The 16,535-nt window shown below is 37.9% G+C and overlaps 1 protein-coding gene across 2 annotated transcripts in view; it reads right to left on the bottom strand.

Annotated features, from left to right (window-relative positions):
* UBR2 (ubiquitin protein ligase E3 component n-recognin 2) overlaps nt 1-16,015 on the bottom strand; it is a 154,009-nt gene extending 137,994 nt beyond the window's left edge. For both annotated transcript variants that reach the window (XM_044674615.1, XM_044674614.1), the window contains exon 1: nt 15,605-16,015. In XM_044674615.1, coding sequence (XP_044530550.1) covers nt 15,605-15,682 — 78 coding nt within the window. In that variant the 5' untranslated portion in view covers nt 15,683-16,015. The remainder of the gene's footprint in view (nt 1-15,604) is intronic.
* Nucleotides 16,016-16,535: the final 520 nt, after the last annotated feature.

Genomic DNA, 16,535 nt, shown 5'->3' with positions numbered 1-16,535 from the left:
TTTGAGGAAATTACTCTTTAAATTTGTCACACATTATTGTAAAGGTAATTTATTCTATTATTTTTCTTTAGTTCCATTTTGTATGTCCCACCTCTCCAATTCTATCATTCATCCCCAACATTAGAACTAGACCCTCTCCCACCTCTATGTCGTATCTTAGATGGAAACTAAATCAAATTTGGCATTTCAGATATAAAAAAAGACTAAGTTGTTCTTTCCAGTACTAAAATTAAATGAACATTTAACAACTTATAATTGGCTAGCATTTTGCACAGAAAACACTTTTAAAACATTTCAAAGTGAATCAAAACTGTCCCCTAGTTACATGAAACCACAATAATGATCACATGCACATAGTAATATTTACTTCTGAGATGATATCTAAACACATGAAAAGTAAAAAAAATCTAGTCTTAGAAACTAAATGCAAAAGCTTGATATTATTCTCACTTACTCCTTCACCCTGATTTTGTGTTCCTAAAAAAAAAAAAAAAAAAAAAAAAGCCCTTTAACTTTCATCTTAGAATCAATACTGTCTATTGGCTCCATGGCAGAAGAGTAGCAGTAAGGGGTAGACAATGGGAGTTAAGTGACTTGTCTAGGGTCGCACAGGTAGGAAGTATCTGAGGCCAGATTTGCACCCAAAACCTCTCATCTCTAGGCCTGGCTCTCTATCCACTAACCCATCTAGCTGCTCTTTCACTGTACTACCATTAACAACCTAAGTCCAATGTCAGTGCTAATATAGATTTTAGAGCTACATTTCTTCTAACTCTCCAGAAATTTGTACAACTGAGGATAAAAAGGTATTTCTACAAAATATTCTTACCACCTGCAAACACTGAAGATTTCTTAATGAAACAGGTTAAAATTAGTAAATGGTTCCTATTTCTGAGCTAAATAATCAAAATGAAACAAGATATTTTTGGCACAAATAATGCTTCTAAGTGAAGTTCTTAATTCTGAAGATCTAAAAAATAAATGTTCTTCCTAGTCAAGTTCATATTTTTAGAGAACACTAAGAATTTAAGAATTTTTAAGAAGTTTCATTTGTGTTTTTTTTATTTGTTTTTGATGAATCAGTATCTATATCATGAGGGTAAGAACTTCCTATAAGGAAGTAAATGTTCTAACTATTCACTAATTTATATTCCTAGAAAGTTGCTTGGGTTTGTTATCAATGAAATGACCAATCACGAACTCAGAGAACCAGTGACAAAGCATGCTACATACCTTCTTACAATAAGGTGATGATCTGAAGATGCAGCATGAAACATGCTTTTTGGACATGGTCAATATGTGAATTGGTTTTCCTGCCTATGCATGTTTCAAGAGTTTTGAGGTTTTTTTTCTGTTGTTTCTCTTTTTTGTTTTTTAACTGACAGGGAAGATATGGAAGAGAGAGAAAAAATGCTTTTTAATTGAAAAAAAATAATAAAGTTGCTGGTATACTGAGAAGTCAAATAATTTGGAGTTTACATAGCCAGTATATTGCAGAAGTACAATTTAAATCCAGGTCAATGCTGACCCCTCCACTACAGCAGATTGCCTCTCTTGCAGACACATGAAAATGGAATGCAAGTTCATCAGGAAGAAGGTTAAGTTAATATTTTCATATCCTAAATTAAATTGTCTTTTCCAAACACTACTAATTTTCTTGTGTTTGTCTTGTACAAGAGAGTTCCTTTCAACCTACGATGTTTCTATAGAGATCTCAAGGATTCAGTCTCTCCTTTGAGTAACTGGGGCTGAGAATATACCTTAGGTTCAGAGATTAAAACAGGAACAAATGAATGGAATAGCAAACAGTGTCAGGCTACATAAATTCACAAAACAATAAAAACCAAAATATATAAGGTAATTGTTTTTATTAGAACTAGTAAATTATACTTATAGCTGCACTCTTTTTGCAGTGGCAAAAAATGGAAAATGAGGGTATGCCCTTCATTTGGGGAATGGCTAAATAAATTCTGGTATCTGTTGGTATGGAATACTACTGTGCTCAAAGGAATAATGAACTGGAGGAATTCCATGTGAACTGGAATGATCTACAAGAACTGATGCAGAGTGAAAGGAGCAGAACCAGGAGAACCTTATACAAAGAGACTGACACTGTGGTACAATGGAACATAATGGACTTTTCTACTAGCAGCAATGCAATGATCCAGGACAACTATGAGGGACCCATGAGAAAGAATGCTATCCACATTCAGAGGAAGAACTATAAGAGTAGAAATACAGAAGAAAAACAACTGCTTGAACATATGGGTCGATGGGGATACTATTGGGGATGTAAATGCTAAATAATAACCTTAGTGCAACTATCAATAATATGGAAATAGGTCTTGATCAATAATACATGTAAAACCTAGTAGAACTGCGTGTTGACTACAGGGGGTGGGGGGGGAGATTAGGGAAGAGGGAAAGACCATGAATCGTGTAACCATGGGAAAATAGTCTAAATAAAAAATTTTTTTAAAAAGAACTAGTAAATTAGAACTAGTGTGTTCAGGAAAAAAACTTGGAAGTTTCACAGCAAACAAAAGGGTAAAAGCTTTTCAAAAAAGAGAATCAGATACTTTCAATGCATCATTAGCAAAGCATAATATGTATAAAAAGTATCATCAAAGATTAATGAAAAAATCATCTCCATACAATCCTAAAAAGTTTTCCTATCCTCAGTTTTTCTTTTGGAGCAAAACACTTATATGATTTGTATAAAAAAAATAAATCACTTCTTATTTTTCCTTCATCTTATTTATTGTCTTGAATCTTGTAAAAATAACCCCTTTTTCCAGTATTTTAATTCCAGGCAGGCAAGAGATGAAGTTATCTAAAAGCACTAATGTATTGGTGAATCTATGACATGCATGCCAGAGGAGGGCACTCAGAGCTTCTCCATGAGCACACATGCCATAATCCCAGCACAGAGTTTGTTACTAGAAAACCAGAGGGATGAGTCTCCATGAAGTTTGCAGTTTTGGTTGCAGTCTCTAAAAGGTTCACTATCACTGCACTAATGTATCTTAATGGTGCTATCAGTTGGGAAGGGGTCAAACTTATTCTTAGATCATTGAAACAAACTCTAAACCAACTAACATAACAGTTCAGGTTAAAATGAATGTTTCCATTGATGAAATACAAATTATATAATACAAATCAAAGTTACAAACTTATGTAGCATAAATCATTCTCAAAATTCAGTTTTAATTATGTAACATTTCACTATAATGCTAAGATTTTAAAAAGTAGTTGACCTAAGAAAAAGTCTCTTGTTTTCAATAAAGGTATAGTCATATTAAAAAATAAATGTATAATGTATTAAAATCTGAAATTATAAAACAAAAACACTAGGTGAAGCTATTTATATCATGAAAGAAATCACCAATGGAAACCTCAACTCTCCTACTAGTTAAAGTGTTCTGATTTACAAATAACTTGTCAGAAACACATATGTATTATGTAAAGCAGAGTATATTTATGTCCTTTATTTTTTTTTAAACCCTTACCTTCAGTCTTGGAGTCAATACTGTGTATTGGCTCCAAGGCAGAAGAGTGGTAAGTGTAGGCAATGAGAGTCAAGTGACTTGCCCAGGGTCACATAGCTGGGAAGTGTCTGAGGTCACATTTGAACCTAGGACCCCCCATCTCTAGGCCTGGCTCTCAATCCACTGAGCTACCCAGCTGCCCCCATTTATGTCCTTTATATTAGTTACTGGAAACGACAGAAGAGAAAAAGAATGAGAAAAAAAAGGTGAAAAAATTCACTTAGAAAACAAAGAGTCATGAATTTCTAAACAGAAGAAATTCAGTTGCTTAAAATTAAAATTAAATTACTTAAATTTTAAGTTCCTTGGGGCAGCTGGGTAGTTCAGTGGATTGAGAGCCAGGCCTAGAGACGGGAGGTCCTAGGTTCAAATCCGGCCTCAGACACTTCCCAGCTGTGTGACCCTGGGCAAGTCACTTGACCCCCACTGCCTACCCTTACCACTCTTCCACCTATAAGTCAATACACAGAAGTTAAGGGTTAAAAAAAAAAATTAAGTTCCTTGACATTCTCAGCAGTTACTTCAACTATTGTTGTTAATACTTAAGGATTTAAGATTTCATCAATGTGAGCACATCTTCAATCAGAAGACTGTTAACTTCTAGTAGGCAGTTTTTAATTGTTGTACCCAAAAAGGGGGAAAAAATCATCTACTAGACAAGCTTCAAGGTTCTTTGATATGAACTTGATTTTTCTCCAACTCCCAGCAAGGCTGCTCCTGAATCTTTTTCAATTTGGTGGGACTTTCCAAAACTTTTACTCCATTGTTACCACTTTTTTTAAGGCATTAAATTTTATTTTATTTTCCCAATTACATATAAAAAGTTTCCAATATTTTTCAAAGAATATGGAGTCTCAAATTCTCTCCCTTCCTTCCAACAACCCATTCCTTTGAGATGGTAAGCAGTCTCATATAGATTTTACATGATTGCATACATTAATCCTTTTGTGGAAGGAAACACAAATAAGTGAAAAAAGTTTGTTTAGGTCTGTATTCAGACTCAGTTCTTTTTCTCTGGAAGTAGATGGCATTTTTTTATCACAAGTCCTTTGCAATAGTTTTAGATCAATGTACTGTTGAGAATAACTGTTCTTCACATTTATTCATTGCAAAGTATTCCTGTTACTGTGTACAATGTTCTCCTGGTTCTGCTTATTTCATTCTGGTTCAGTTAACATTTAAGTCTTTCCAGGTTTTTTGGAGCTCCTCCTGCTTGTCATTTCTTATAGCACAATAGTTATCTCATTATAATCATATGTTATGACTTTCTCAGCTATTCCCCAATTGATGGGTATCCCTTCACTTTCCAAATCTTTGCCCCTCCCTAAAAAGAGCTGCTTTAAATATTTTTCTGCATATAAGTCCTTTCCCTTTTTAGTTTTTTTATCTTTTGAGATATAAACCTAGTAATGGTATTGCTGGGTCAAAGGGTATGTCTTTGTATGCCCTTTGGGCATAGGTCCAAATTGCCCTCCAAAATGACTGAATCAGTTCACAACTCCCCCAACAATGCATTTGTGTCCCAGCTTTCCCATATGCCCTCCAAGTCTTGTCATTTTCCTTTTCTGTCATGATAGCCAATCTGATAGGTGTGGGGTGGTACCTCAGAACTGTTATAATTTGCATTTCTCTAACAGTGATTTAGAATACTTTTTATATGACTATAGAGAGCTTTAATTACTTTGAGAACTGCCTGTTCATATCCTTTGAACATTTATCAACATTTATCAGTTAGGGAATGACTTGTATTCTTACATATTTGACTAATTTCTCTGTGTATTTGAGAAATAAGATCTTTATTAGAGACTTGTAAAAAAAACTGCAACATTATAATTACTGTGTATTATTCTCCATCCTTTTTCCAGTTTAGTTTCTGACCTCTACCTCCCCCAATTTGCCTTCTTTTCTATCAGCCCCACTCCCTTCTCTTATCCTCTTTCCCTCCTATTTTCCTGTAGGATAAGACAGCTTTCCAAACCCAACTGATTGTGTGTGTTCTTCTCCCAAAGAGCCAATTCTGAAGAGATTAAGATTCGCATGCTCTCCTTCCCACCTTCCCCTTCTTCTCCTCTACTGTTAAAGCTCCTTCATGTCTCTTTTATATGGAACACTTTACACCATCTAGTTTTCCCTTCTCCCTCCTCCATTAATGCATTCCTTTTTCTTATGCCTTAATTTAATTTTTATACCATCTCATCATATTCAACTCACACCCTTGCCCTCCATTGATGTATACTTCTAACTGTCCTAAGGCCAAAGTTGGTGTTATAAGAATCATCTCCCCACATAAAGATGTACAAAATTTAACCTTACTGAAAGTTATTTGATCCTCTTCCCTGTTTACCTTTTCATGATTCTCTTGAGTCTTGTATTTGAGAGTCAAATTTTCCAATCAGTTCTGCTTTTTTCATCAGGAATATTTGAAAGTCCTCTATTTCACAGAATCCCCATTTTTACCCTGAAGAATTATACTCAATTTTGCTAGGTAAGTGATTCTTGGTTCAACTTCCAGCTCCTTTGCCCTCTGGAATATTACATTCCGGGCCTTCTAATCCTTTAATATAGAAGCTGCTAAACCTTGTGTTATCCTGACTGTGGTTCCATGATATTTGAATTGAAATTCTTTTTTAGCTGCTTGTAGTATTTTCTTCTTGATCTGAATAGTTCACATTTTCTTTTATTTTTTTCATTCTTTTGACTTTGTTTCTTGATATCTCATGCAGTCATTAGATTCCACTTACCGAATTCTAATTTTTAAGACATGGTTTTCTTTTTTTTTCTCCGAAAAACTTAGTTAATTAATTAATTTGGGGTATTTGTCCATGTTTACATGGTTTATGTTCTTTCTTTCCTCTCCAACCCACCCCCATCCCTGTAGCCAATGTGCAATTTCACTAGGTTTTACATGTAGCATTGATCAAGACATATTTCCATATTATTGATATCTGCACTAGAGTGATCATTTAGAGTCTATATCCCCAATCATATCCCCATCAACCCACGCATTTAAGCAGTTGTGTTTTTTTCTGTGTTTCTACTCCCACAGTTCTTCTTCTGAATGTGGGTAGCGTTCTTTTTCACAAGTCCCTCAGAATTGTCCTGGATCATTGCATTGCTACTAAGGACATGATTTTCTTGAGTGAGTTTTTGTATCTCCATTTACATTTGGCCAATTCTACTTTGTAAAGAGTTTTTTTCTGGAGGCAGCTAGGAGGTTCAGTGAATTGAGAGCCAGACCCAGAGACAGGAGGTCCTGCATTCAAATCTGACCTCAGACACTTCCTAGCTGTGTGACCTTGGGCAAGTCCCTTAACTCCCATTGCCTTGCCCATACCACTCTTCTGCCTTGGAAACAAATATGCAGTACTGTTTCTAAGAAAGAAGGTAAGGGTTTAAAAAACAAACAAAAACTTTTCTCTGAGCAGTCAGGGTTGGGGTGGCATGGCACAAGGTCTCTAAAAAGTTCCAAAAGGTTCCTCATCACTGGCCTAGTCCCTTGGATTCAAAGTAGTATATCTGAAAGTAGTATAGTGAGACTAAAAAGTCCTCCCTCTGGTCTCATTAAATTACTAGGATATAAGTAATCTATTCCCAACACAAAGCATTAGGACCATGGAGGTAGTCACCATTATGTAAGTGTTAAAAACAGAACCCTTTTTGTATTACCATTTCTTGCAAGATTTGGGCCTTCAATGTATTACATGAAACTTGATACATTACAAAATTAAAATTATACTTCACAGAAAAAACATGATTATGGAAAAGTATTCTTAATCATCACTAAAATCTTGCTCTGATACTTCCTCATGGTGTGGAAATGATGACTCTGGTTCTTTAAAGAACACACCTGAGCAGAATGCAAGCTCTGGCAGGTCCTATTAAACTGGGAAGCCTTTAGGTACTGCCTGGTGTCTATCTTCCAAAGACCAAACTAGCTTAGTTCAGAAATGCTTATGATTACCTTATGGCAAGGTAATGAATTCCAACCACAGCAATCTCAAAGATCATCTACTAAGGCAGGGGTCGGCAACCTTTTTGGCCATGAGAGCAATAAATGCCACATTTTTTAAATGTAATTTCATGAGAGCCATACAGTGCTCACAGTGCGCGCTCCTATAACAGTGCCTGAAAAAAAATTGACTTTATGGCTCCTGCAGAAAGAGCCATACGTTGCCGATCCCTGTACTAAGGTATAAAGGGGTCTCCCACGACATAAGTAAATGGGCCACCCATGCCAATAAAAAGACTAACCTTTAAGTAACAAAACAAGTAAAATTTTTGTAGATGTTCCCTGATGCATCCCTTCCCTTCAATGTTCAAGACAGCTGCCCTTCTTTGCCTGCCTATAAGTTCCCATTTTGTCTCAATATAACAAATAAAGGAAGAATATTGTTATACATTTATCCTAATAAGTATCCATTACTCTCACACACTATTTTATGCTGTTTAGAAAGGGTAAGGATTGCTCATGAACAATTCTTAAAAGAATAATAATCTGCACTTATTTGATGAAGTTTTTGTGAAAACAACTGAATATAAATTTATATTAGGAAGAGTGTTCTCTCATAATATAATATAAAAAGATATTTAAAAAAATTTTAAATCACTGATTACAAATGCTAGGGGAAGCGGCAACTAAGTGTTTTGATAGATAGACAGCTAGGCCTGGAGATGGAAGTCCTGGGTTCAAATCTGACTTCAGACAATTCCTAGCTATGTGAACAAGTCATTCAGCCTCAATTCAATCCCAATTGTCTAACCCTTACCACTCTTCTTTTTTGGTACATAAACAGTATTGATTCTAAGAGAGAGAAGTAAGGGTTTTAAAAACAAAAAACAAATTCTTGGGGAAGGAACTGTCTTTTCCTTTTGCATTCCTCTTGCAATATGATAAAAATGTCTGTCTATATAATGCTTTTAGTTTTACAAAAAACTTTCATGGGATCATAAGATTTGTAGCTAGCAGGAGTGTTAGTGGTAATCTAGTCCAATTCCCTCATTTTACAAATGAGAAAACTGAGGCTCACAGAGGTAAAAGTGACTTATTCAAGGTCTAAGAGTCAGGATCTGAATATCATAATGTCTTCGTATTCCAAATCTGGCCTTCTCTCCACTGTACCCTACTGCTTTCTTCATAACAGTATGATAAGGTAAGTAGTGCAAGTATTAGCCCCCTTCTACAGATAGGAAATCAAGGTCTAGAGGTTAAGCAACTTTTTTACAGTTACACAGTTAATAATCATCAGAGGACTTCAACACAAGTTACTGACTCCAATACTAGAGCGGTTTCTGCTATAGAAATGCACATCAATGTTTCCATGAATGACCTATAAAGTCATCCTATTAAAAAAAAAAAAGACCTATGTCATCACATCTTAGCAAAATTTCAAAGGAACTCTAAAAATGAATTCCAAATATAGAAGTTTACTTTTCACTGAGGCAGATCCTTAATAATTAAAAGTAGCAAGTGGAAACTATAAATACTTAATTGTGGCATTATACTTAAACCTGCCAGTTCAAGAAATGTAGACATATAGAATAGGTCTGGGACAACCATGCCTGCTGTAAAAACAATGCTGTCAAGAAAATGGAAATAGAGGAGAGGAAAAGCCATTTTTTGAAATTATATAAAAGTGTAATATGATGAAGAATAATCTTAAGACACTGAAATTTCAACATTATACTAATCAAAACAAAGTAGTGACAAGTCAAGAAGCATTTATTAAGTGCTTACTATGTACCAGAAACTGTGCTAAACACTGAGAATGCAAATACAAGCAAAAATAAAGACAATCCCAGCCATTAAGTGTGCTTATGAATCAGGGAAGACAACACAGAAATAGAATCTGAAAAGTAGGGGTAGGGAAAAATCTGAGAGGTGGCATGGTAGTCAAGAATGGAACCTGGAAAAGAATGAAAACATTTAGGGGCAGCTAGGTAGAGCAATGTAGCATATGAAAGGGATGATTTGGAGTCAAAAGAGGATGAATTTGAATGCCATCCCAGATATGAACTAGTTGTCCAATCCTGAGCAAGATGCTTAACCTGCAAACTTTAAAGCACTATGTAAAAGCTAGTTATTGTAACTGCAATTGTTACATGGCTGCCCAGGGTCCTTAAAATGCACGTTCTGGGAAGAAACAGCCAATCAGAGGAAGACCAAAGGAGCAGAATATGTTTCCATTAGAAGTCCAAGGGTGGGGTGAACCTCCTGCAAGAGAAACCTTTGGTAGCATGGTAAAGAAAATCCAGTCAGGAATAGAGTCAAGTCCCAAGTCCAAAACCCTCTGGGTTTGTGTCCCAGGACAGTGGCTTCTCTGGGTTTCCCTGAAGGATTGACTGGTTGCAACATCCAATATGTAAATCCTTAGCTTCAAGTGACAGATGGGATCACTGATAGGCAGAAATTCATCCTTAGTCATATAGTGTTAAGTACACCTTAGGAAAAGCAGTATGTTCCCAGTCATTTGATATACTTACAGACTAGGGTAAAGGAATGAAGAAATGAGACAAGTGTTCATTAGCTACAATTTCCAAAGATAATGTGATTCCAACCAGTCACCAACTAAAATAAAATGCTAAAGAAAAGCTATTCCTTTATAACATACTTGTTTGCCTTTCTTTAAATTTAACTATATAACTGAAAATTAATTTCAAGACCTATTCAGCCCTATAATAGTACCAATGTGAAAGTCATTGTTAATAAAATATCACCAATTCATTTTAATTTGAGGGAAAACTTGGCCTGACTTTAAAATCAGGCTTGGAGAATACTGTGAAAAGAACACCAGTTCATTACTATCCGACACATCCAGTGACCTCTAGTTTCTGAAGGCCATAGAATTGGAGGGCAATTCCTGATGTGCTCCCTTACAATTCAATACAACAAACATTTGTTAACTATCCACCCACAGCATGAGAATGTGCTAGGCACTGGTGATACAGACAAAAATGAAACATTTTCTACATTCAAGGAACTAATATTCTAATAGAATGATAACAATATGCACACAAGAAGTATAAGATACAAAGTATGGCATAAAGATAGATGGCAAAAAAGAAATTGAAGTGTTCTGGAAAATTTGATCATTTATAAATTATTTATTTATTATAAAATAAAAAATAATCCTAATAACTGGGAGGCTCAGGTAAGACTTCACAAAGGAGGTGGCACTTGAATTCAGTCTTTTGGGTGGAAGTGGAGGAGGGAAGATTCCAATAGCAGATATGAAAAGAGCAAACAACCTAAGTAGGGGGTACTGCCTGTGTGAATGCATAGAGGCAAGAGATGCTTCGGGAATAGTGATTAGTTCAATTTGATTGGAATATGGAATAAAGGAAGGAGAACAATTTCACTTGCTACCTATGTGACTCTGGGCAAATAACTTGATCTCTCTGGGTCTCTGTTAACAACTAGATAATCTCTAGGGTCTTTTCAACTCTAAATCTAAAATCAAATGATGTTGTCCTCATAAATGATATTTAGGGCTTTAAGATTTGAAAAGCACTTTACATGCTTTATTTCATTTGATTCTCAACAAATCATATAGTAATTGTAATCCCCACTTCACAGATAAGGACACAGAGGCTCAGAAAAGTCAAGTAACTTATAAGCTAGTAATTAGAGCATGAGCCTGGGTCTCTCTTGATGCCAGTTCAGCATTTTTCTACTATACCATTAGGGAGGTGAACAGGAAAGATTTTGTGAATAGGCTTGGAGATAGAATAAATTATTCCAAGGCTGACCTAACTTATTATTTTATTATCAGGCTGGCCAACAGGCAATGATTTTTTTTTTTCCAACTAACAACCCAGAAAAAACTAACCAAAGTTTAGAAGAGTTAGGATTTAGATTGGTGAAGGAAGACAAAATCAGTTCCTTTAAATATCTAAGAAGCATATAATTCTGGTGGAAAGGCAGCAAGAGATATTGAAGTCAACCTTGGAGTGAAGACCTATGTTAAAATTCATCCCAACAGAAACTTTGTGAAGCAGGGAAAGTCACAGGAAATTCTCTAAGACCATAAGAGGCAGAACAGCAGCTGATTTGCATTACAGGATGCATTCCTCACCTCCCAAATAACCCTTAAGTGATAAGGGGGAACAGAGATGAGATGGCCTCTACATTATATTGTTCATGGAACTTTATATTTTAATAATTATAATGTTCATTATTGAACCAGTGTACACAATGACCCTATGTAGTTAACCTTCAATTCTCAGGCCAAAACTTTCTTTCTTCTTTACATTATTAATGTGCATAGCAATGGCTCACTTTATCCCATTTAAAAGAGTACAAAAAGTAAAATGCAACTTGGAAAGTTTGAATTAACAAAAATTTTAATTCAGTAAAAATCCAAACTAATGAATTCAGTTGCATTTTAATTAGAGTGGTACAGTCTACTACTAGACTATATATCAATGGTAGCCTGGGATTCTAGAGCAGGTTTTCTTAGTAGTTTTCTATTATAATCTCACTGTTCTATTGAATTGAACAAATATTTGTCAAATGCTTATTTTGTGCAGAGCACTTTGATAACTGTAGGGAAAGATGTTAGGTTTTATAGATGAGGATTCCTAGCCTCATGAAACTTATGATCTAATAGATTGATACAACATAGGTATAAATAATGCAAAAAAGCATATAACTATATTTGACAGGTACAAAGTGTACAAAGAAGAAAAGACTTTTTTTTTAAAAAACCCTTAACTTCTGTGTATTGGCTCCTTGGTGGAAGAGTGGTAAGGGTGGGCAATGGGGGTCAAGTGACTTGCCAGGGTCACACAGCTGGGAAGTGTCTGAGGCCGGATTTGAACCTAGGACCACCTGTCTCTAGGCCTGACTCTCAATCCACTGAGCTACCCAGTTGCCCCAGAAGGAAAGACTTTTGAAGATATTGTAACCATGACTCAAAAAGAGATATGAGAGGATACTCCAGATTCACTCCTTCTTAGAAGTCCACAAGTGGTATACATGTTTTCAGAATTTTCAATGTATTGATCGGTTGTCCTAATTTTTTCCCCTCTTCTTTATCTTTTGACATTAAAAAATACTATTTGTTATGTGAGATGGCTTCTCTAGGAGTAAGGGAAGAATACTAGGGGAAACTATGATGATGTAAAAAAATAAAAGACATCAATAAAAATTTTTTTCAAAAAAAGAATTGTATTTTCAATAGTCTAGGCAAGTGGTAATAAAGGCTTAAACTCAAGTAATAGCAGAAAGAGAGGAGAATTTCGAGGATTTTAGGGAAGCAGAATCATAGCTCTAGAGTTGGAAGAAACCTTAAATGTCATCTAGTCTAACTTAGCAGCTTCATTTTACAGATGAGAAAACTAAGGTGAAGAGAGGTTACTTGCCCAAAGTCACACAAGTAGTAAGTGGCTAGTGAACCAAGTATCTAAGTAAATATGGATCATGTTGATGAAATAGTTTAATAATGTATATTAGCTGCCATTTATCTCATTATTTACTTAGTGAAGATTATTCCCATTTGTTTCCATGAGTCAACACAGAATGTGGCCAGAATCTAGCCAAAGGTTTTCTAATCTTTAGCGGTAGGGTAGATAAAGTTACAATTCAGTATAAAGTGAAAGTAAATAAAGTCTAACCAAGCAGTCATTATAGTTAAAAAGACTAAATTGTTTTGATTCCTTGAGGAAAGTTGCTACACAGATTCAACACATGAGTAAAATAAATTCCATTTACAGATCTGTATGGAACCACCTCCTAATCCCTTCCCTCACCCCTTTCCTTTATTTAGGCAAATTCACTTCAGTCCACTCTTTCATTCATAAGAACTTCTAAACATTCATTTAATACACTAACAGTCTCTCTCTCTTTCCCTTTCAAACATAGCCATCCATAAGTTCACAGGTCATTCAAGTCAAATAGTAGTTAAAAAAAAAAACAAAAAAAAACTGGAGCCTTAGAGAATGTACCTATGCCAAGGAATCACTAAGAAACTAATTTTCAGTTTGGTTTACAGGCAGTCTAGATGATTTGCTCTTCTTCCGTTTGTCCCTTCAGAAAAGATTTCATCATTTTTGGGTCATGTTGAAAGTCTGCTAGTTTTTACTGCCATAAAAAAAAAATACAAGGTGCAATTCCATAGCTTCATCTGGCACAGTTTTGTTTAAAAACAATCAAAAGAATGGTCTAGTACAAAGTTATCAAATTCCCAGCCCTGAGACCAGCAAAACTCCCTCGATGAAAATGTAATTGGGAAATACTTAACAAAATAAATAAAACCAATATATATTTAATGTTATTATGTTGCTTTTCTAAGTCAAAATTCATTTCTGTTTGAGTTGACACTACTAATCATAACTCTTCCTAATACCAGTACAAGCTCAAGTACAAGTAGATGGCCCAGTGAGTGGATCCAGCACTGAGCCTGGAGTCAGGAAGACATCAAGAGTTCAAATCTGGACACCCAGACTTACAAGCTGTGTGATCCTGGTCAAGTTACTTAACTCTGTTTGGTCTCAGTTTCCTCATCTGTAAAATGAGCTAGAAAAGGAAACCATAAATCACTCCTGTATCTTTGCTAAGAAAATCCCAAACAGAGTCACCAGTCAGATAAGACAACAAAAAACAACAAAGTAAAGGTATGGGTATCCTGTTGTACTTCTAAATCTGCTGTTCTGTAAAAGATGATTTCTTATTTCTGTTCTCCCAGAGAAAGGGGTTGGGGGTGGAGAAAGGAAGGAGGAGAAATCAAGGGGGAGCGTAGAGGGGTTTGCTAGGTAGCCCCTAGGTAGAGGGGACAGAGAACCAGGCCTGGCAATTTGGCTGGTCCTAGGTTCAAATTTGACCTCACACATTTCCTAGCTTTGTGACTCAGGGTAAGTTGCTTAATCCCCATTGCCTAGCACTTACAGCTCTTCTGCCTTGGAATCAATACTTGATATCAATTCTAAGACAGAAGGTAAGGGTTAAAAAAAATGGAGGAAGGGAGGGAGGGATGGAGGAAGGAAGGGATGGAAAAAAAAGAAGTGAGAGAGGAAAGGAAAAAGAGGAGAATGGGAAGGAAGGACAGAGAACTGAAGAGGGAAAGAAAAGGGTAGAGGAAGGGAGAGGAAAAATGAGGGAGAAGAGAGGAGATCAAAAGAAGAGATAGAAAGGAAGAAGGGGAGGAGAAAGAGAATTACTGAGAGAGGAAAGAGAAGGAGGAAAAGGAAGAGGTGGGTGTCAGGAGCAAAAAGGAAGGGTTTGGAAAAGAAAGAAGTTAAAAGAAGGAAAGAGGGAGAGTGAGTAGACAGAAAAGGTAGAGGGAAAGAGAAGGCAAACAAAGAAGAGGGAGGAGAGGGAAGGGAGAAGACAGATGAGAAGAGAGTCCCACAGACAGGTAAGAGGTGGGAGAGAGGAGGTAGAGAGAGGGGAAAAAGAGAGAGAGGAACACAGAAGAGAGAATACAGAGCAGAGAGGGATAAGAGAGAAGGCAGAACAGGTAGAAAAGAGGAAAGGAGAGGGGGGAGCTAGGGGGAGAAAGGAGAAAAGGCCTACTCTTTTGTCCTCACTCTGTCCCCTAGGAGAGTAGATTTCTGGACACCTCCAATGAATGCTAAATGCCAGGGAGTTGGGGGTGAGGGGGAGAGTATCCTCGGATGCTACAATTGTTTACATGCTCCTCTCTGAACTGAAAGGCTAGGGGTGAGTGAGCAGCCAGCCACTCGATGACACCCAACAACCTGGAGAGGGTGATCTTTACAAAGTTGCCAGAAAGAACAAGCGGCCCTGGCCGCTGAAGGGAGCAAATTACAGTTTTGAGGCGGTGGAGAAGAGTCCATGCCTAAAGGGTTCGCTCCCTCCCGGTATGGGGAAGAGAAAAGGAGGGAGCCCCGCCGCCGAGTCTCGGTGATTCGGGGACAGGAAGGGATGGGTCAAGACGGGACGGCGGGAGCGGGATAGTACTCCAGGGCCGTTACTCCAGACAGCGGAGTGAGTGACCCAGCTCTGGCAGGCGGGGCCTAGCTGGTCCCTCGGTCCCCACAGTGCCCCCAGACACCCCGACCTCCCCGGCATGGGCCATCCTCCGGGCTCCGGTGCTTACCCCCGCGGTCTCTTCAGCGGAACATTCCAGCAAACTCCGGTCGATGGCCTGCACCTCCGGCTCCAGCTCCGACGCCATCTTCTCTCCTTCGGCCGCCGCCGCCCGCCTGCCTCAGCCCCCCGGGCAGCGGCTGCCGCCCCCGCCTCAGGCAGCTCCGCTCCCCGGAACCCGCCGGGGGGAGGGGGTCGGGCCCAGAGGAAGGATAGAGTGGAGAAGGGAAGGGAGGGAAGCAGGCGGGCGACAGGGGTCCGGGAGCGGGATGGGGGACGGGAATGGGGGAAGCCCCTAGTTCTACCTCCCGGGGCTCAGCGGCACGTCACCGCCTCCCGGTCCCGGGGAAAGGACACGGCGGGCCCCGGGGCCTAGCGTTGGAGATCTCCTCTATCGCGTCCCAAACCTAGGAAGGGGCAACAACACCATGGAGAGCGAGCGAGGCATTATGGGAACTGTAGTCTTCTCCCCGGGGCTGCCGGGAGGGAGGTGGTGCTGGAAGGCGAACCACAAGGGCATTGTGGGAGTTGTAGTCCAACTTCCGAACGCAAGCGCGGGGAAGGGGTAGAGTAGGGAGGGAGTTAAGGATTGGAATGAAACGAGAGTGACTGCTACGGACACAGCGTAAGGCGAGTTCTCTATCTCTCTTTAAAGCTTAGCTCAAAACTACCTCCAGCATGAAGTATTTCTTAACTTCCTCAGCTGCCAATAACCACATCCAAAAATTACAATGTATTTACTCTGCATATAGTCTGAATTTATTCATATATGTGTACGAGTGCTTCCACCAAAAAGACCAGAAACTGTTTCTTTTTTTGTCTTTGAATCCTCAATGTCGAGCAATAGTAGGCGTTTAATAAGTGTTTATAGATGGATGGATTGATTAATTACCTCCTCCTCCCACCTCACCCCCAACCCCTGCAACAAACAAAAAAATAAA

This window comes from Gracilinanus agilis, chromosome 4 (assembly GCF_016433145.1).
Source record: "Gracilinanus agilis isolate LMUSP501 chromosome 4, AgileGrace, whole genome shotgun sequence".
Lineage (NCBI taxonomy): Eukaryota > Metazoa > Chordata > Mammalia > Didelphimorphia > Didelphidae > Gracilinanus > Gracilinanus agilis.
Note: the sequence above shows the minus strand (reverse complement) of the source record. Positions and strands in the feature narration are given on the sequence as shown.